At 44.8% G+C, this 22,048-nt stretch overlaps 1 protein-coding gene across 1 annotated transcript in view; it reads right to left on the reverse strand.

Annotated features, from left to right (window-relative positions):
* Positions 1-22,048, reverse strand: part of MYRFL (myelin regulatory factor like) — a 140,629-nt gene that overhangs the window by 39,023 nt on the left and 79,558 nt on the right. The window contains exons 10-14 of the mRNA XM_062202075.1: positions 21,737-21,847; positions 20,072-20,162; positions 11,474-11,674; positions 4,681-4,789; positions 3,818-3,927 (exon numbers count right to left, since the gene is read on the reverse strand). Coding sequence (XP_062058059.1) covers positions 3,818-3,927; positions 4,681-4,789; positions 11,474-11,674; positions 20,072-20,162; positions 21,737-21,847 — 622 coding nt within the window. The remainder of the gene's footprint in view (positions 1-3,817; positions 3,928-4,680; positions 4,790-11,473; positions 11,675-20,071; positions 20,163-21,736; positions 21,848-22,048) is intronic.

Below are 22,048 nucleotides of genomic sequence, written 5' to 3' on the forward strand. Positions count from 1 at the left end.
AACCCAAAAGGCTTCCATAACCTTGGCAACTCACGAATAGAGCCTAGGGAGATTACTGAGTGTCAAATTGTTAAGTCAACAACAGGAGTCACTGTGTACTTACTTCTCATGTGGGATCTGTCCTTAATGTGTTGTCCAATGTGAAGTAATGCTATAACTAGTACTGAAACAGTATTTTTACACTTTGTGTTTCTGTGTGGGTACAAACTGATGAGATCTTTACTTAGTATATACTGAATCGATCTTCTGTATATAAAGATAATTGAAAATGAATCTTGATGTGAATGGAATAGGAGAGGGAGCAGGAGATGGGAGGGGTGTGAGTGGGAGGGAAATTATGGGGGGGGGAAGCCAATGTAATCCATAAACTGTACTTTGGAAATTTATATTTACTAAATAAAAACAAAAAAAAAGAAAAATCATATATCTGTTTAATGGATTAGTGTCCAGAAGAAATAGAGAATTCCTAAAGCTCAATAACAGAAAACAAACAGCCCTATTCAAAAATGGGCAAAGGACTTCAATAGACATTTCTCCAAAGATGATGTACAAATGGCCAATAAACATATGAAAAGTACTCAGTATCACCACTTGTTTGAAAATAAAAACTATTGGCCAGCGCCATGGCTCACTAGGCTAATCCTCCACCTGCGGCGCTGATACCTCAGGTTCTAGTCCCGGTCGGGGTGCCGGATTCTGTCCCGGTTGCCCCTCTTCCAGTCCAGCTCTCTGCTGTGGCCAGGGAAGGCAGTGGAGGATGGCCCAAGTGCTTGGGCCCTGCACCCGCATGGGAGACCAGGAGAAGCACCTGGCTCCTGGCTTCGGATCGGCGTGGCCAGCGTGCTGGCCGTAGCGGCCATTTGGTGGGTGAACCAACGGAAGGAAGACCTTTCTCTCTGTCTCTGTCTCTCTCTCTCACTGTCCACTCTGCCTGTCAAAAAAAAGAAAAAAGAAAAAAGAAAAGAAAAACTATTATGATATACTACTGCACACCCATTCGGATGGCTTTGTTAATGAGGATATGGAGAAATTAGACACCTTGGGCATGGTTGGTAGAAATGTAAAATGATAGAGTTACTGTAGAAAACAGTATGGAAATTCCTCAAAAAATAACAGAATAACCATATGATACAGCAATTCCCCTTCCAGGTATGTGTCTTGCCAAAGAATTCAAAATAATGTCTTGAAGAATATTTGTACCCACATTCATAGCAGCATTATTTACAATAGCTAAAACATGAAAGCAACCCACATATCCATCAACAAAGAGGTGGATAAACAAAACATGGTAAATTCCCACACATATAGCAGAATATTATGTAACCTTAAAAAGAAAGATAATTCTGACATATGCTGCAATATGGACATGACGTAAGCCAGTTACAAAAAGACAATACTGTAGGATTCCACTTACATGAGATGCTTAGATCTGTCAAAATCAGAGACAGAAAGCTGAATGGTGGTTGCTAGAGGCTGTGGGGAGAGAGGGTTGTAGAGTTCTGTTTCATGGGTACAGAATTTCAGGTTTACAAAATGAAGAGCTCTGGAGATGGATGGTGGGGATGGTTGCACGACATTAGGAATGTATTGAATATCACTGAGCTGTACACTTAAAAGTGATTAAAATGATAAATTTCACATTTTGTATATCTTCCTATTACATAATAATTGGGAATAAACACATCACTCATGATCCAGTTCTTCAATGAGGGGACAGTCAAGGTCTTGGAAAGAGAGACTGAAGAATCTCTTCTATCTAAGTCGCATTCCTTGAGAACAGGAGGTAAGAAGTCAACTTCTTCCACTCAGCTCTTGCAGTCCAAGGCGGAACAGGACTCCAAGGTCATCTATCATCCAAGTGTTAATGTTGCTGGGGTACTCCACTGTGGGGATGGCAAGACGGGCGGCACCTGGAGGCTGCTTAGAAGCACAGAATCAGGGCTGGCATTGTGGCACCGTGCGTTAAGCCACCGCCTGAGATGCCAGCACCCCATACTGGAGCACCAGTTAAAGACTCAGCTACTCCACCACTCTGATGCAGCTTTCCGGAAACGCAGTGGAAGATGGCCCAAGTGCTGGGGCTCCTGCCGTCCATGTGGCAGCGTCGGATGGAGTTCCAGGTTCCTGGTTTCGGACTGGCCCGTCCCAGCCATTGAGGCCATTTGGGGGAGTAAACCAGCAGACGGAAGATCTCTCCCTCTCCCTCCCTCCCTCCCTCTCTCTCTCTCCCTGTCACTCTGCCCTTCAAATAAATAAAATAAATCTTAAAAAAAAAAAAAAAAAGAACTGCAGAATCTCTGATCTCACCCATTCTTACAGAATCGCAATCTGCATCTTAGTAAGAACCCCAGAGCTGTATTTTGATGTTGGGTGAGCACGACCATCGTGAACTGACAAATCACAGTCTCCATCCAAACATCTCTCCCAGCTATGACAAAATCCCTGTTTTAATCAGTCTTTCCTCCCAGTATCAAATGTAGCAATGTAATGTAAAGCAAATCAATAGCACAGTGAATTTGTAAGCCTCGCAAATATGTAGGATTTCGCGGAGTTGACAGACATGTTATCAGCGAATGACTCCTAACACACATCGCACTGACAAGCAAGGAACTGGCAGCCTTTGCCTGTTGCCAAGCGAAGGGAAGCTAATCTACAGGCACAGTAACATGCCTTCAAAAGACAGTGCTTTGAATATCAAAGAATTAAGATACTCCCTCGGGGGAAAATGATGAAGTCCATGAATAGTTGTAAAAATGACCCACTTTATGATTGTACAGTGAATGAGACACACACAATTTTATCAAATTGATGCTCAAATATGTCAACCCTTCATTCGGCCTTGAATCATTCTAAGAGGCACGTTGGGAAATTAGCATTTTAGCTATATTACAGAAAGGAAGATTCATTTTCCTAAGTTTTAGTTCCATTTTAAAAAATTAAGTCTAATCAGAGCTGTTGTGTCAGTATTTATCATGATGTTTGATTCTCGTTTTATGCACATTCATCCTAAGTGGACTTGCCCAGTGCCAATTTTTCTTCAACAAACCTTCTGAACTCAAATTCTTACTACTGCATATTCCTTCTCCCCTGCCACGAGACTCCTTTTTCTTAAATTATTACATATTGACAAATTGTAGCTGCATATATTTATGGGTTACAAAATGGCATTTGATGTTTTAAGATACAGTGTAGAGGAGCCGTGGCCAGCGCTGGGTAGCAGGTAAAGCTGCTGCCTGCAGTGCTGGCATCCCATATGGGCACTGGTGGCTGCTCCACTTCCATTCCAGCTCTCTGCTATGGCCTGGGAAAGCAGTGGAAAATGGCCCAAGTCCCATGCACCTGTGTGGGAGACCAGGAAGAAGCTTCTGGCTCCTGGTTTCGGATCTGCATAGCTCTGGCCATCGTGGCCATCTAGGGAGTGAACCAGCGGATGGAAGACCTCTGTCTCTATCTCTCTGCCTCTGCCTCTCTGTAACTCTGCCTTTCAAAGAAATAAATAAATCTTTGGGGGAAAAAAAGATATATGTAGAGAGACCAAATCAATCAACCCATCCATATCTCAAGCATTTGACATCTCCCAGGATGAGAGAGTGGATTTATGGGATTTCTTATTAGTGCCTATGAACAACGTGGGATAACTGATACTAACTTACTCCAGAGCTCAGTGGAAATCTGTTTTCAAGGTCCCATTTCCTGGATGGGTGTTTCAGTCCATTGTGCTGCTACACACAGTGGGCCTGAGCAGGGTGGGTGGGGGCATGGAGGGTGGAGTGGGGTGGAAGCTGCAGTTGCAGATACCTCGTCATTGACTGATTACCTTATCGACCATGAGGAAGTTCTCCAGCGTCTCTCCATTCTCACAGGTGACACTGCCAACCTCTCTGACGGCTCCAGGCAGGATCTCCTGCACCTCCTGGGCAATCATTCCTATCACAAAACACTCCAACAGGCTTAATCAGGGAAAGACCCTCCCGGAGACAGTCCTTGCAGGCCCACATTGGAATGGAACAGCGACAGCCACATTTATGGGTACATGCTTACCCCTTTAAAGTTTTTGCTTTGATAGAGGATGCAAATAAGGAATTCTGCGTTAAGGACTACTATACGATTAAAAGTGGGAATGTCATTTTCTTTCTTTCTTTTTTTTTTTTTTTTTTTTTTTTTCTGAAACTCTGGACCAAATGTTAGAAATGCTTAGTAGTTACTTTAAAACCCCTGTGCATAGAGGGAAGGGTAAGGCATGAGCTAAATTTCTTTTCTTTAGGTGGTCTTGTCCCCTGAATGTTTACTCTTTTCTAGCTTTCCTGGATTGGAGTATAAATATCACTTCATTTTTTTCCTTCTCTTATCAACCCTGACACCTTCTCTCACCATCCTGGGACTGCCCAAACCTGCTCCTCATACAGATTAAGCTGCCATCTGCCCCTGAACCTCCATCTCACCAGCAAAAAGAACCAATGTACTCAAAATATCCCACCAGGACTTTGGGGTGCAGGCATGGGGGTGCGGAGTAAAAAGAACCCAGAAATTCTTTAACCTTCCCTGTTTTAGCAACTATGTGTTTCCCAAAGGAAGAGTGAGACCAGTTGTTGTCAAATGCTACAGCACACAACCTCCAAATAAAGGAAGGATTAAAATTTGAATCACTGACCCTACAGAATTAAAAGGGAATTTGTGTACCTGTTTGATGAGCAGTGTTTATTCCCATCGCAGATGCAAATTCAGGCTTGTATTCGTACTCAACAATCCTCATCTGGGCTATTCTTCTCAGCTGTTCATTTGTGTCAACCTAATTTAATTACAGAAGAGCAGATTTCACTCGCGTAGATATTTGCTATTCAAATCAATGCCCACAGTGACCCAGAGAGATTAGGAATATTGACAATGAGACTGTTTTTTCTTCTGTTCAAACTATTTTTAAGAGAAATGTATTTTTTTCTCCTCAGAGGAGCTAAAGTTTCAAAGTTCCCATCAGCGACTTGCATCCACTGATTAATACACTGGTCCAGAGTTTCATGTCCCAATTACAGGGCCAAACTCCGCCACTCACTGTTGTTGCCGGACTTCTCTCCTGCAGAAGGAGAGTCCTCCTTCTGAGAAAGGCGGTCCTTACTTTGGAACTAAACAATCACTGCTCAGGATTGCAAGGTGTCATTTTTAAAGGCGCCCATGACCAAACCTGTATTCGCAATAGAAAATGCAGTGCTTAATCAAAGTGCCAACCTGGAGGAATACATTGATCCTATATCATGGGATAGTTTTTAGACATTTTGCTGGAGAAAATTTCTTTAAGATTTTAAACTGGGATAACCTAACTCCCATTCCTGGGCACACAGACCTTCCCCTTCTCCAGGAAATTCTCCCAAGCATCCTGCTCTGGGATCACTGCTTTCCCATGAAAGGCATTTTCAGCTGTCACTCACAGTCCTAAAAATTTTCCCTGGCTTCCAACAACAGGTAACCATCAAGACACTGTAGCGAATTTTCCCAACAGCTAAATGTGTGTGATCCAAACAATCCCCCTTTGAGTTTGGTTTTATAATGAACTGATGAAAGTAACAGGGTTGACTTGGTTGACTTGTTGGATAATGACCTTATTTGGCAAGGAGAGAGTAGGCACCCTTTGTAGGCCCCCAATCATCCTTGAGAACACAACTGGGTTACGAAGCCAGTGGTGTCTTCATGATTAAAAATAGGCTGCCTGGACATTCATCTGTGCATTAGAAGAATGAAAAACGTCTGCCATTGTTGTTTTAAGAAAACCCTGTCCTGGCCCTCAATTCTTCCCTTGACCCACTGCGTGAGGTGGCGGTAATACTCCTGCATGGTCACTGAGGGCTCACAGTCCCTCGCTAGTTCGGCTGCTGATGAAGAATGGTGGCTTGGTGCTTCATTGTCTGTATCACTTGGCTTTATGTTAGCTTCTTACCCAGAGTATAATTTTCAGCTGTTTTGGTAACTATTGTTATCAAAAGCTAATTCATTCATTCTTCGTTTTATGTAACATTTACCAATCACCTTCAGCGTATCACATACTACTAAGTGTGGGGAGTGGACTAGGCAAGGAGACAGACACATCACATAGGGTTACGTATTGCAATGTGAGAAAGGCAGGGCGATGGTGGAGTTAGGAACAGAAAACTACAGTAGTTCTAAGGAGGGACCTAAAATACTTTGAGGGGAGCACACAGGAAAGCTTCTAGGGATGGTGAAGCCCAGCTGAACTGCTTCGGTTCCTCTCCTCAGGGCCTCGGCCCACGTCTTTTTCCCTGCTTCGAAAGCTCCACTTTCCCCTCTCTCAGTGCAAACATCCCCTTCTCAGAGAAGCACTTCTTGACCTTCAAGACCAGGAAGAGTTCCTCCGCTTCACCTCCTCACGGCACCTGTCACAGTCATCACCAGACAACTCATGGTGGCGGTTTTATCCCCTCTTGCCCTACAGAATGTACACCCCGGAGGGCACGCGTGAGCCAGGGTTTCTGCGCACCATCATATCACCAGTTTCTAGTACAACTCCTTGCCTGTGGCAGGTGCTCGACTGATATATTTTACATACATTATTGAGTTTGTGGTAGGAGTTAGGGAAGAGGTAGAGCGGGGAGGAGACAGAAAGGCCGAGACTAAGTCACAAATGCTAGGCAGAGAGAACGCCATGAACCAAGTCCCAAGACAGAAAAGCCCTGAATGATGTCTGGAGAACCAAGGCAGATTTTGGCATTTCTAGATGGTAAAGGTTAAGGTCAGGACAGGGAAGGCCTTGAAGCCCATGTAGAAAGGAACAATTGCAAATTTTATGTTGTCTGTGCATACATCTGTTCCTGTGAGCTCCTTCACTCATTCAACAGATGTTTACTGAATAACTGTTACGTGCCACAGTGGGTGGCTGCCAGATTCAATGTCATTGCATGTTTCTTCTTTGGAGCTTAAGTGTTAATAAAAAGTCCCATTCCTGAGGCTAAAGCTTGTGTCTTATTCATCGCAAAACCTTCACAGGGACCAGCAAAGTGGCTGACAAAATCTTTGATGGAGAGAAAAGGAAGCAAAAAATGAGGGTAGTGCCATGCCAGGACAATTCCTGGCAGTAACCAAACTGAAGAAAGGAAGTCAACCAAACGCCAGCTTGGGCCACCCTCCCATCCCAGGCCCTGCCCAGGTCTTCACCCCCTGGGCCACAGCAGTCCTGCGTTGGTTTCCCATCGTCCCCTTGGTTCCTGTGCAGCCTGCAGGAGCTCCCACCAGAGAACCAAGCAGAGGCCAAGTGGGTTCCTTCCTTGCCAAAAAGCAGAGGAGAATGTGCCCCCACTCAGGCTTTGAGACTACAGAAAAGAAAAACGGCCTTCTGTAAGACATCCTTTTCCTAACTCCTACCTTAAAGTTGTTAACGTACTTAGCAAGTACTAGACATAGCAATGAGGTCTTGTCATACAATTACTGTTACACAGATTTCTGGTGTGAGAAAAATTTTAAGGGTTAATTGGGAGACCTAAGCATCTTATATAACAAAGTTCTTCAAAGGAAATGCTCTTCAGATTTCCAGTGCTGGTTTGGAAGCTCCCCAAAGCTAAATATAAACGGTGTATGGCAAGTTCCCCATGAACACACTAGGCCCAGGGAAAAGTCTTGAGGCCAGGGCTAAGCTTTCTTTGTGCCCTCCCCAGGAACTCCACACACGCCAGCACTGAATGCCACTTTGCTCATCAGTGTGTGTGTTGATTAAGAAGCCACAAGCTCAACAGGGCTGTCTATTTGCTCTTGTCCACGACAGTTTTGGAACACGTTGACCATGCAGGTGGACAGCCATCATTGTCATGTCACCTCACTCCCACGGTTTCTACCTCACAAAGTCGGAAGTCCACTCTGTGTGCTCAGGAGGCACTGGTATCCATCACCTTGTCCCAGCCCACATCCTGCCCTCAGGCTGCTGTCACGAGCACCTTGAGTGACACCTGTTCACCCCAGCTGAGGAACTTCTGTATTTGCCTGCAGGCCCTGAGGGAGACTTTGCATGTTTCACTTTCCTGAGCTAAAAAGCTTTCTGTCTTCGACCAGCATACTGGCTGATGTGGTGGGGGAAGGGCAAAACAACCTTTGAGCATTTTTCTTAACTGATTTTTTTTTTCTGGATTTTGCTTTTAAGTCTCTTGGGGCCATTTTTCAGTCTCCACCACAGAACTGGTGGAAGCTCTCAACTTCCTCATTTTTTTCTTATTGACACCAATACTCTTCAAGTCCCTTAGGTTATCAGCGTGTCCTTTCCACCCAGTTCTGCTGTCAGAGCTGCATTTCCGTCTCCAGCCTGCAGTCACCCAGGCAGAAATAAGGTCACGGTCTGGCAAGGCAAGCTGCTCTTCATTTGGGATGACCTCATCTCCCTGTTGCTTTAGTGACATAGGTTCCAATTGTGCCCGCAGCATCTTTTCTGGGTCTTGGGTGTGTGCCTGTGTGAAAACCAGAGGTTTCCTCCACCAGGGCTCTAGGCAATACTCGTGTTTGCCATGCCCGGAGTGAAAAGACCCATAGAGCAAAGTGGCAAGCTGCAGTCAATTTCCCAGATCACCGTGCTGGGCAACGTGCTTGGCCACTACATTTTGCAATAGTAGCGAATGCAGAAGCTGGCTCTAGCTGGTGGGCCTCCTTAAAGAATGAGAAACTGTTTGCAGTCCTATACATGCAATCAAAGTGATTAAGTGTCAGTACTATGGTTTGAATGATGATATCACATTCAAAATTCATGTGAAAACTTAATTCTTGCTAGAGTGGTATTAAAGATGGGCTTTGGAGGAAGTTTATAATTTAGGAGGGCATGGATTAGTGCCTTATAAAAGGGCTGGAGGCAATTAGCTTAGGTTTTTTGTTTTTGTTTTTGTTTTTTTGTCTTTCCCACCCCTCCACAATGTGAGGACACAGGGTTGAGGGAATCCCAATGGAAGCAGGGATCAGGGTCTTCACCAAACACCAAGCCTGCCAGCATTTTGATCTTGGACTTCCCAGCCACTAGAACTGTGAGAAACAAATTTCTGTTCCTTATCAGTCCATGGCATTCTATTACAGCAGCACAAATGGATTAAGACAGTGAGCTTCCCAGAGAATCTGGAGGAATGACTGGCTTTTTAAAAGCTGGAAAAACTGAGCTGGGGAGAGAGAAGATAAAGTTCACACTCAGCAGCAGCAGCACCAACAATTACTATCATCTCTCTTGGCTCTAATAAGTGGCAGACAGGACAGACAGGATTTCTAGGGACATATTCTTCCCAAATGTGGATAGACTAAAGGTAGATCAAATACATTAAAATGAAAAAATGCAATAAATGAATCATATAAGTTGCATTTTCTACAAGCAAATAAAAATATCTATCTGTTCTGCTTTATACAGCTAAAAAATGTTTTACATCTATAAGCTTAGAAAAATCCTGTAACAGGTATAGAATGAATAGGGACATTATCACAAAACAAAGGCATAGAACATCTCTGGTCTAAAATCCCTGGGCTGGTGGAGTCAGACACAAACCTCTAGTCTTCTAGCCAAGGGCTCAGGATTCTCTTTATTCCATCAGCTGTTGGGAACAGGAAGGGGACGCAGCAACTTCATGCTTAGAGCCTGGATTGGGGTAACCTTTCATTTAGATAAAGAAGGTGTCCTAGAAGGCAACTGAGGAATTCTAGGGAAGCTTGTTATTCTAAGACAAGACATTTCCCTCAAACCAAGGAGCAATGTTGGAAGACTTTGGTAAATGCAGTTCTGTGCTAAGCCTGATGCGGGAGGAGCAGTTGTGGAGTACTTTTCCCACTTGTTATGTTCCATTTCCATTTCCATAAGACTCCATAGGAAATTGTATAGCCAACTGCAAGAACAAGTGTTCATGGACGGACTTGAAATGCAGTTTATGTCTTGCTATTTCGAGGACCAAGCTCTGGAAATGCATGTGAGACCTTTCTAGCCCTGAGCTCTCATCCAGCTACCAGGTCACATAGCTCTCTATCATGAGCTGTGATTTCACAATCGTATAAAAGTCTACAATTACAATCATTCTTTGGAATCCTCTAAGCAAAGGACATTCCTTGGCTGCTTTAGAAAAACCAGTGCAGATTTACACTGGGAAAGGAATTCAGGAAGAAAGGCCAATGATTAACAGATTAGGTCTCCTAGTGGCTAAAAAAAGGGGGAGGGGGTAAAGAAAAAAAGAGAAAAATCAGGCTTGAAAATGCAATTCCGCCATAGACTCAAAAATTCTTTTGGAGGCTGGAGAGGGCAGCATTTGGCCTGGTGGCCAAGATGTATGTATACTGGGTTAGCCTCGATTCCAGTTTCCTGCTAGTGTGTGCCTTGGGAGACAGCAGATGATGGCTCAAGTACTTGAGTCCCTGCCACCAATGTGGAAGACCCAGACTGAGTTCCAGACTCTTGACTTAAAACTGGCCTTGCCCTCACTGTTTTCAGGCATCTGGGGAATAAACCAGCAGAGGTGGAAAATCTCCCCGTGTTGGTCTCTGTCTCTCTCTCTCTCCCTGCCTTTCAAATAAAAATAACTAAATATATATAAAAATATTGTAAAGCAAACAATGGGGTAAGCCAAGGGGAGAATCCTTTTTCAAGAAAGAAATGATTTCACAGTAGCCTAAGTGGCGAGTAGGGAAGGAATAGAAGCAGTGAACAGAATGAAATAGTGGGAGCAGTGAAACCAGGATTGGCTAAGTGAGCAGAATCTTTATCCTAACCCCTTTGGTCTGCACAGAGGTTGTAACTTTCCATGACAACATAATGTCTCAACTGGTTAAAATATAAAAAAGTGTCCGAGTGTCAGACAAGCAGGCACATTTCTGCCTTTAGACAAAGACACTGAATTCCCTGAGATTAAGTGTTTCTCCAGGGTCACATTGCTGGGGAGAGCTCCAAGTGGAGGAGCAGTCTCCTCGTGTCTGGGTGAGCTTTCTGATTTCCAGTGGGGCAACCCCCTCTGCACAGAGAGAAAGGGTCTTCACCTGGAGCCCAAGACCCAGTAAAGGCTGGGAAGGAAGAGTTTCTCAAGGGCTCCTCAGAGAAAGATGACATTCCAGGAAGACAATGGCAGGCATGGCTGGGAACATGCATTCTGGGAGGAAGGGGCTGGTGAGCTCCAGCAGAAATAGGATCAGGAACTGGCCTGAGACAGTGCTCAGAAGATGAGCGGGGAGACGGAAAGGAAAAGGCAAGGCAAGTTAGGGCCACTGACAAAGCGAGGAAGGAAGGGCAATGGCTGTGCCGCCAATGACATCCTGTCGATGCCACCACCCGGTCAGGTGCACCCATTCTCGGGTAGGGACTGCTTTACAGTTCCGGCAACGATGCCCAGGAGCTCGGTCATCATTTCAAAGTAGCAGGTTCATCTCACATGACGAGCAGCATGGAAGGCTGCTTGGGGCAAGGTGTGTCAGAGGCCAGACATGGCCAGCACACCTGGCTGCGGAGGGGCCCGAGGCCTGGCCCTGTGCTCACCTCCTGGACATTCTGCTTTGCACGGCTGTCAGAGGGATGCAGGATCGTCCCCATCACTTTCATGTTGCCACAGACAACCAGGGCTTCATCCGGCGCATCTGTGTTTATTCCTACTCGACCGTGACAGACGACAGACTCTGGGACTTGTCCTCGCTGCCATAATGCATCACTGTCATTTTCAAATTGCCCTGGGTTAGAGGCCTGGAAAAATACATAAATATATTACAGTTAAAGTTATAGTAGCAGGAACAGATGACTGTGTTGGTGTTTACAGCAAAAGAAAACAGAATGTTGTCTAAGCTTTTCACATGGGAATCCTACACTAGGTGGGGCACCCCTGACATAACCAGAGAATTCCAGGGCCCCAGAAGAGCCAGGAGGCTTCCCTAGTCACCCACCTCTCGAGTACAGCAGCTCTGTATGCCGAGCTGGGAACATATAGTCTCCACCACATCTCTCTGGGAGTGTCAGGTGGGTGACAAAGAAAAACCAGGGGCCAGTGCTGTGGCGCATGGGTTGGGCTACTGCCTACAATGCTGGCAGCCCATATCGGAATCTCTGCTGTTCCACTTTCAAACCTGCTCCCTGCTAATGCACCTGGAAAGGCAGCAGAAGATGGCCTGAGTGCTTGGATCCCTGCACCCATGTGGGAGATCCAGAGGAGGCTCCTGGATCCTGGGAGACCCATATGGAGTTCCTGCTCCTGGCTTTGACCTGGCCCAGCTCTGGCCATTTGGGAAGTGAGCCAGCAGATAGAAGATCTTGCTCTGTGTCTCTCTCTCTCTCTTTCCCTCAGTAATCCTGCCTTTAAACAAATAAATCCAAAAAGGAAGGAAGGAAGGAAGGACGGAAGGATGGATGGAAGGGAAAAAACTAAAAATGTCGTCTTTTCAGGGACTATAATAGTCATGACTTAAAATCAGAGCATTACATCACAACATGATGCTAGCTTATCAATGTTCACCTAAATAAAAGACCTGGCATGTAACTAGCACTTCCATAGTTTCAAAATACTCATTTATGCCCATATATGCAATTGGCAAAGATAATACAAATATATTTAATGTAACTCGAGTACTCCCTAAACACAGATAAAACTGAGGGGAAAATAAGAATAGCTCTATTTGTTGAATGTTAATTCATACTGCAATGCAATTAGATATGTACTATTATCTTCATTTTATTGATACTGACATTCTTAAAGGATAAATAAGTCACCTAAAGGCACAAAGCAACTGAGTCCTGGAGCTGGAATTATGGTTGTCCTGCTATTAAACAAAGATTCTCACTTTACCTATTTCCTGCTGTTCCCCTGAGGTGGCCCTAGCATTTGTCAAAGAAAAGCCAAATGAAACTGTTGAACTAGACAAAGTTCTGGAGATTTCACTCTTCAATAAAATTCTTTGCAAAAGAATTTTCCACTGTACAACATTCTACTTCCCTATGGCTGCTGAGTAAATTTCCAAATAGGGATCTCTAAATCCTACCAAATTCTCACAAGGAAATTAATTTGTTTTTAAAATAATGACATATTTTATACTTGTGATTTTTGTGTGTTAGAGACAGGTAGGCACAAATTCAGGCAAACATTTGGGATCCTGATCATCCTAAAAGTCACCATTCATACATGATTTCACTTTTTGTCCTTTAGCTGGTCTGGGACACTTTGCAAGCTCATGAGTTGAATGTTCCCAGATGATGTCTGAGGATGATTCTGGAAGCTCCTAACAGTGGATTTCTCAAGGATGGAGACAAGGAGATGTAACTCCCTGTGGATGTAATTGTGGTGGAAGGAGTGTCACTGTTCTCTAGATCCTCTCTTAGTAGTGTATGGATGCTCTGCCTTCTGTATAGGTTATCCATTACAAAAATAATTAAAGGGCAGGCATTTGGTCTTGGGGCTAAGATACCTGCTTCCCATATTGGAGTGTCTGGGTTCTCACTCCAGCTCTGGCTCCTGCCTCCGGCTTCCTGCTAACACAGATCCTGGAAGGCAGCAAATGAGGACGTAAGTGATTGGGTCCTTGCCGCCCACGTAGGAGACCCAGACTGACTTTCCTGCTGCCAGACTTGGCCTCAGTCCAGCCCTGGCCATTGCAGACATTTAGGAATGAACCAGTGGACAGGAGCTCTCTTTTTTTCTTTCTCTCTCTTACTATATATATATATATATATATATATATACATATATATATACACATACCTATATACTATATATATTGCTATATATATAGTATATATAGTATACAGTATATATATAGTATATAGTACTATATATATGCTATATATAGTGCATATATATACTATATATAGTATATATACTATATAATGCATATATTATATAATATATTACATATATTTTATTTTATTTTACATATATATAATTATATAATATATATTGTGTATAATATATACTACATATACAATATAGTATATATTATATATTATATATATAGTATACAGTACAATATATATATATGCCTCTCTCTATGCCTCTCACATAAATGTTTTAAATTAATTAATGAAATAAAAGAAACAAAATTGCAGAACTTTTAGGTGCCTTCAACTTCCTCTTTCATGTCTACAAGTCTGAGCCTGAGCTGCCAGCAACACTCAACCATTGACAACTGACAGACAAAGGCAGTGAAAGAATGTGAAGTCACAACTTTCAACATTATTTTCTGTACATTCACTTGAACAAAGGGCTTTTCTGCAAGGTCCCTAGAGCTCCCCTGGTTGTGAATGGCAAATTGGCTTTGACGCAAATCCTTTTATAGTGAGCAATCAACTAAATCCAAAGGTATGCCCATAAAATGTCCATGTATTTTGCTTGATGCCCAAACATAATGAGCCACTTCAAGGAAACAAAATGTTGAGGGATTTTTCTCTTAATGAGCTTTGGGATAATTATTATCACATTGGTAACTTGATACTGCAACAGTGGATATGAGTAGATTTAATTTTTTGGAATAATCGCGACAGTCTCACTTGGCTTGCATCAGATGAGAAAAATCATATCCCTAAAATATGTTCAGATCATTATGCAAAGGGCCACCGATTTACAATGTTCTAAAAATACAGACCTAGGGAAGGGTCCCCATCAGGAACGGGAAATATTCTTACAAGATTTGTCAACTTACTTCCCTTCTCTGGAATCCACACTCTTCCTGTGTCAAAGCAAGCCATAATGTACTACTTTTTTTCTGAAATGCTATGTTCACATACAGCCCAGTAGTGCTTGACGGGTACCAAACACCAAAATGAATTCATTAAAGATTTTGAAATACGTTTATTCATTTGGCTCACAGCCTCATTTAGGGAAGACCTGAATCTTCTAGTCCATGAAGATACCCAAAAAGTTCATGAACAATAAAATTAAGATGTTGATTTTGGGGTAAAAATATTTTTGAAATTCATGTATAGCTTTTTTATAAAATGTATTGTCTATGACCTTTCTGAAGATTCCTCATATGTGTGGATTTCAAAATTTTTTGCACCAAAATAAACTTCTTTTGCAACCCCCAGACATCTTTTCATTCCATTTTTCCATGAATATTTTTAAAGATTTATTTTATTTGAAAGAGTTACAGAGAGGCAGAGGTAGAGAGAGAGAGTGAGAGAGTCAGAGAGAGAGGACTTCCATCCACTGGTTCACTCTCCAAATAGCTGCAATGGCCAGGGCTGGGGTAGGCCGGAGCCAGGAGCCAGGAGCTTCTTCCCCATCTCCCATGTGAGTGCAGAGGCCCAAGGACTTGGGCTATCTTCCGCTGCTTTCCCAGGTGCATTACCAGGGAGTTAGATTGGAAGTGGACCAGCTGGGACTTGAACTGGCACCTATATGGGATGCCAACGCTCCGGAAGGCGGCTTTACCCACCATGCCTCAGTGCCAGCCCCTCCATGAGCTTTCTGGCATGCCTTCATATGTAATGACACTAACTGGTTATGTGACCTTGGGGCAGTGACTTCACCTTTCTATGCCAGCCTTCCCTTCTAAAGAATAAAGATAATTTTGTCTTCTTTACCCATCTTACAGGGTTATTATTGTGAGATTAATGAAATCATGGGTGCATGAACAGTTAAGTCTCAAATGTACCCTCAACATACCTCTGTTGGGCACAGAAACCACAGTCTGTCCTATAATTGATCGGTCTGCTTCCCTCAGCAACAAATCTGCAATTGGCACAATCCTGGGAGAATTCTAATCACAAAGACCACAAATGCAAAGGGTGCCCTCTGCAGGTGCTTATAATAGGAAACAGAATCAGAAGTAATTTGAGACCTACTCTGGTTAAGTATGAAATAAAATGCTAGGATTTTTGTTTGTTTGTTTTACTAGCATTTGTAATTTTTAAAACGATTTATTTATTTATTTGAAAGGCAGAGTTACAGAGAGGCAGAGGCTAAGAGAAAGAGAGAAAGAGAGAGAGAGAGAGGGAGAGAGGGAGAGACAGTCTTCTACTTGCTGGTTCACTCCCAAAATGGCCACAGTATGGGGCCGATGCTGTGGCACAGTCGCTAGAGCTTCCAATCTGAAGCCAGGAGCCGGGAACTTCTTCTGGGTCTCTCATGTAGGTGCAGGGGCCCAAGGACTTGGGCCATCTTCTACTGCTTTCTCAGGCCACAGCAGAGAGCTGCATTGGAATTGGAGCAGCCAGGACTCGAACTAGTACCCATGTGGGATGCCGGCACTGCAGGCTGCGGCTTCACCCACTACACCACAGCGCAGGACCCATCGTTTGTTATTAACAGGAGAGCTTGAACATTGAAAGGCAGCTCATATGGAAATCAAATTTTTCACCCTTTTAAAGGACTGCAGAAAGTGGGCCCAGAAAAATGCTCTCTCCAGTGCTACTCAAGGGTATGATCTGCAAGGTACACATCAGCATCTCCCAGGAGCTTGTTAGAAATGCATATTCTCTTGGTCTAGCACTGTGGCATAGCAGGTAAAGCCACTGCCTGCACTGCTGGCATCCCATATGGAAGCCGGTTCGAGTCCTGGCTGCTCCACTTCCGATCCAGCTCTCTGCTATGGCCTGGGAAAGCAGTAGAAGATGGCCCAAGTGCTTGGGCCCCTGCTCCCACGTGGGAGACCCAGAAGAAGTTCCTGGCTCCTGGTTTCAGATCGGCACAGCTCTGACTGTTGCAGCCAATTGGGGAGTGAAACAGCAGATGAAAGATCTGTCTCTCTCTCTCTGCCTCTCCTTTTCTCTCTGTGTAACTCTGCCTTTCAAATGAATAAATAAATCTTAGGGAAAAAAAAGAAATGGCTATATGTCGTGTGGGCAGAAACAGGCCACAGCAGCGAAAATGAGACGACAACCAGGACAGCTCTGCTCCGCCCCCGGCCCTGGCATCCCTGCAACTGCCTCCGTTCTGTTTTCTTCCCTGCTCCCGGGTGTCAGCTTCCCATCTCAGTGTGGACTGCACATCCACAAAAGAGGAGTTCCTGGGGGCTGTGCCCATTTCTGTTCTGGAAAATAACACTGAGTAACTTATTCGCTTTCAAAATTAGGGAGAAACCCTCATGTGTCTTTGAAAAGCAGACAAAAGCAATCACCCGTCCTGCGTGCAGCACAGCATACCTAACCATGTGTAATGCAGTGTTCTAGAAGGGCAGCGGAGCTGAGCGGGAATCTGAAAGAACTCCGCTGGGGAATGCTCCCAAAGACAAAGTCCTGGGAAACAAACCTGTTCTCTGAGTAAACCTCAGTCGCCACCAAATTGGTCAATTTACACGATAAGACCATAATATAATTCAAAAGCTGTTTTGATTGACAACCCAGACAATTACTGGATCCTGCCCCGAAACCTGCAAGGGGAAGGCTGCTAAGTGGGGCCTCCTGCAGCCCTGCTGGGGGCCTGAGACTCATCAAGGTCCAATCTTCACACAATTATCTTTACTAAACAGCAAAGCGTTGATCTCTGTTATTCAGAAGAGTGGTTGTTAGGCCTCAAAATGCATCTGGATTTAGGAAATGCAGTTTGCGGTTCTCTGTGTAACTCAGTCAAATCCATGATGCCTTCGTTAAGTTTTTCTCTCCATCCTTCATTTTTGAGCTCAAACAAATCAGCCATGGTGTAAGAGGCTACACTGGGGCCGGTGCTATGGAACAGTTGGTTAATCCTCCACCTGCGGCGCCACTGTCACATACGGGTGCTGTTTCAAGTCCTGGCTGCTCCTCTTCTGATCCAGCTCTCTGCTATGGCCTGGGAAAGCAGTAGAAGGTGGCCCAAGTCCTTGGCCCCTGCACCCACATGGGCACACCCAGAGGAAGCTCCTGGCTCCTGGCTTCAGGTTGGCCAAGCTCCGGCTGTTGTGGCCATTTGGGGAGTGAACCAGCAGATGAAAAACCTCTCTCTTTCTGTCTCTGCCTCTCTGTAACTCTGCCTTTCAAATAAATAAATAAATCTTTTTTTTTAAAAAAATGGTGTTAGTGCTTGAATGAGTTTTAGAAATGTGCACAGAATACATTTCTTGCCCTGAGATTCTACAGGGGTTATGAGGGTACTTCCAAAAGTTCATGGAAAAATGGAAAAAGCATCTTTCACTGCTTTCCCAGGCCATAGCAGAGAGCTGGATCGGAAGTGGAATAGCCGGGTCTCAAACCGGTGCCCATATGGGATGGCTGCATAGCAGGTGGCAGCTTTGCCCGGTATGCCACAGCAGCAGCCGCTAACACTATTTCTGAAATAAATTTTTCTCTTGGTTGTTTTAAACATTAATAATTAAACAGATGCTTAAAAAATCTGCATTTGTTTTCACTTCTTTGTTTTGGGGTTAGAATCTTAGAACATCAATAAGATGTCTCTAGTTGAGGGGCAGGTGAAGAGTATATGTTAATATCATTGCTTTAGGGTAACTTTCTATTACTCAGCACACTTGTGGAATGGGGTCCTCTAATTCTCTTTAACCAAAAAAATAAAAATTAAAAAAAAAATCACAGCTAGGAGAAAGCTGTCAGATCTTAGAAGTAACAATGTAGGGAATAACATGACACATAATCTATGCTGAGTACAACTGACTATTTTTTAGTATTCATACTGAACACGAATTGCAGAGACTTTCCACTTTTCAAGTCATCATTATGAGCTAATTATCATTGCGCTTCGGATAGAAAGAAGTGCCAATTAAGAGAGCTCTTAGAGTAGCCACAGGGCAGCTGTGCAGGAGCTGCCAGCAGCAAATGGAGATGCCTTGTCACCAGGTAAATTATTCAAAGTACGCAGGTGACTAGCAGACTGTCTGACTCAGGCAGGAGTTACACAGCTCAGGACAAGCACCGTCAGCAGAGCCAAGCTAGGCTTGCTCCGAAAAGAATGGCATTGTCAGTCTGTGTTCCTCCCTGAGAGGAATCACAAGCAGCAAGCAGCCACGGTTTGCAGACTGGACTTTGAAGCAGATCTTTTACACAGCACAGCGAGCCCAGATGGCACCAGGCGAGACGTCAAAGATAGTGCGGGCCCTACGGAGGATGGACTGGCACCTCTGAGATCTTCTGACCAAAGGAAGGTGCCCCTGACCCTGCCTCAGCTCCAGGCGAGCCTCATTTGCTCTAGGTAATCAGGCCCCAGCCCTCACTTCTGGGACATCTAAACACAGGGATCTTTTACTCATTACTTTGCCTCCAATCAAACTTTGAGAAAGGTTGAGGATCTCTACTAATAGGCAGCTTGCTACTCTTACTTTGCCAAAAGCACCACAGAGGATGCTTTGTTTCAGGCCAAGAGAGGCTCTGCTTCCCCCAAGGAGTGCAAATCCTCTCCCCAGGGCCTAGGGAACAGCCACACACGTGGTCATGCCCATCAAAAATGAGTCTGCACGTCCCCCTCTCTGTACCACTTCCAAGCCCGGGGACGACACGGCCCCTGCCAGGGTGGCCAGCCCTGCACATACCTGTTACCTCATGCCCCTGGCATTCTCAGCGGTGGCCAGCCGGACCTCACACAGCCGCAGCTGCAGCTGCCAAGACTCCTGTCCACAGCTGTGGCCAATCATGCGTTCAGCCGAACGCTGAGCCCTTCCTGTTTGCTTCACTTTGGAGCACGGACCGCTTTCCTACCGCTTTCCCCACCTTGTGGACTTTGGGGTCAGAGAGAGTTGGGTTATCAGCCAAGCTTCCTCATCTATAAACTGTGTGATCGTGAACAAGTTGGCTTCTAGACCCTGAGTCCTTCTGGGGGTAAAGAAGATACAGTGCAAATTATCACAAGGTAAAATGATGCTATATCAAATTATTTACCTCCGTGCTTGGAACACAGACTCAAGACCAAGGTTTCTCAACATTGGGAGCACTGACATTTTGGGAGGAATCTTCTTTGTTGTGGGGGTTGTTCCGGGCACTGTAAGGTGCTGAGCAGCATCCCTATTCTCTACCCACTACTGGCCAGTTGTACCATCCAAAAGCATTTTCCAGACCTTGTCACATGACCCTTGGGGAACAAAACCACCCCTGGTTGGGCGCCACTGTGTAAAAACTAGACAAATAGCTTCTGCTATTACTATCATCAGCATCAGCATCATCATTGAAGCCTCCCACTGGAAACTCAAATCCAACCCATAGGAAGATCATCCAAGGAAGCCAAAGAACGGACCTTACCCTTACAATGATCCTCTCAGAGATGTGGGCAGACAACAGATAGAACTGGTCTTGGTTAGCAGCATACAGTCCAACCACCAACATGAAGTATCTAATTCAGGAAGAGCAGACCAATGCCAACACGTCAGGGAACAGAGACACAATTGGTGCAAATAGACCCCAGGGAATCAACAGTGTGTTTACCCAGAAGAGTGCTTATTTAAAGACTGTCTTTTCCCTTCTGCTCTGTGTCGTCCCCCACAGTGAAATGAGCAAGCAATTGATGTACTTGGTATTGTTCAGGCTCTGCCCTGTGCCCATTCGGAGGCATCTGTGAGCTGTTTTGCAGGCTCCAAAGCAGCAGGAAAGCAGCCTTCCCTGGGGAGCCAGCCCAGTGGGGGCCTGGGCTCAGCGCATCTGTGCTGACTTGGCCAGGCCTCACCCAGCTGCATTCCTGGGCCCTTGGCACAGCACTGCTCACAAACAGCAGGAAGCCACCAGAGGTCCCTTTGTCCAGAGACACCCATGGCAGTGTCTTAAGTCTCAATGGAGAGTGACCCAGCAGGGTTTGCCCACCTCCCTCCATCCTTCCTACCCTAATCTGTTCTTGGCTGTGTAGCCTGCACCTTCATCATCCTCAGGTCTCAACTTCAGCCCTAGCCCTGAGCTTCCAATCCAATGGCTCCCAAGGCGATTTTACTCACTGTTATTTCAGTTGCATCTTCATTCTGTTTTGCTGACAAGTTTAAGATTAGATCATTTCTTGGAAGTCGAAATAAAAACTACCATTATCAAAGAAACTTTTGCTGTTTAACACTACATGAAAACCCTTTACCAGCTTCCATTGTAAGGCTCTATGGATTCTCCAATCCTAGAGAACAAGATTTCTGTCTGGTAGATATAGTAATTCAGTAATTACTGTTATCAGCTACCATGGAGAATTCAAAATGTGTCAGGCACTGGGCTTAGCGATTTACCTACATTCTTTCATTTAGACACCAAAACAACCCTATTGGAGTAGGATATCATGATTGTTCCCACTTTACAGGATATGAGAACCAGTCTCAGAGAGGTTACGTGCCCAAAGTCCCCCAGTTAGCAAATGGCATTATCAAATATGCAAACTCAATTCCATTCAACAACCAAACCTATGTTCTAAAACCAGTGGTTCTCAAATTCAAGCACACAGCAGGATGGCCCGGGGGGGTTCTTAAAATACAAATCGCCAAACCCCACTCCCGGAACGTTTGGTTCAGCTGGTCTTTAGGGAGGTCTGAGAATATCTGCTTGTATTTCTAACAAGCATCCAGGTATTGCTATTTCTGCTAGCCCTGGCAATACACTTGGAGAACCACAGGTCTAAATCATCAAGGCAAACGTATTTTCTTTTCTAATGAAAACGATGAAAGCAAAGCTTCAGGACTCAGAGTACGGCACCAGCAACCAGCATGCAGGCTTGGGAAATGCAGTCAGCCCAGCCCGCCTTGGCCATGACACATAAGCACGTGGTCCCGCAGAGAAGGCTGCAGGGAATCAAAGCTGGGCAGGAGAACGGGCATCACGGGGAGTGCAGACAGGTGAGGGAGAATGTCTACGGGCAAAGGAGATAGGCGAATAAACTGGAAGAGTCAGAGAAAGCAGGGCAGCAGCCCAGGGAGGCCCAGCGTGCTGGCTGGCAGGCAGTACCTCTGGTCAGGATTTGGTTTCCCCTTCTTTCTCATGTTATTTGCTGTGGTTTCACTGAAGTGTAATCGTCCCAGCGTTACTTTGGTGACCTGGTCGGCCAGGAGGTCGATTCTAAAATAAACAGCAGAAATACCAAGTGATCACAAGAGAACACAAAGGCTTTGGTGGGACCTAATCCACTCTCAGGCTCTTGAGAATGTTTATTCTTCAGTTTCATCACATGGTACAGGAGAGTGCATGCCAACCACTGATCCACAGCATGGTCAGGAACTGATGCCAGGGAGGCCACAGACTGACCTTGTGCGGTGAGAG

The sequence above is a fragment of the Lepus europaeus genome, chromosome 10 (assembly GCF_033115175.1).
Source record: "Lepus europaeus isolate LE1 chromosome 10, mLepTim1.pri, whole genome shotgun sequence".
In the NCBI taxonomy this organism is placed as follows: domain Eukaryota; kingdom Metazoa; phylum Chordata; class Mammalia; order Lagomorpha; family Leporidae; genus Lepus; species Lepus europaeus.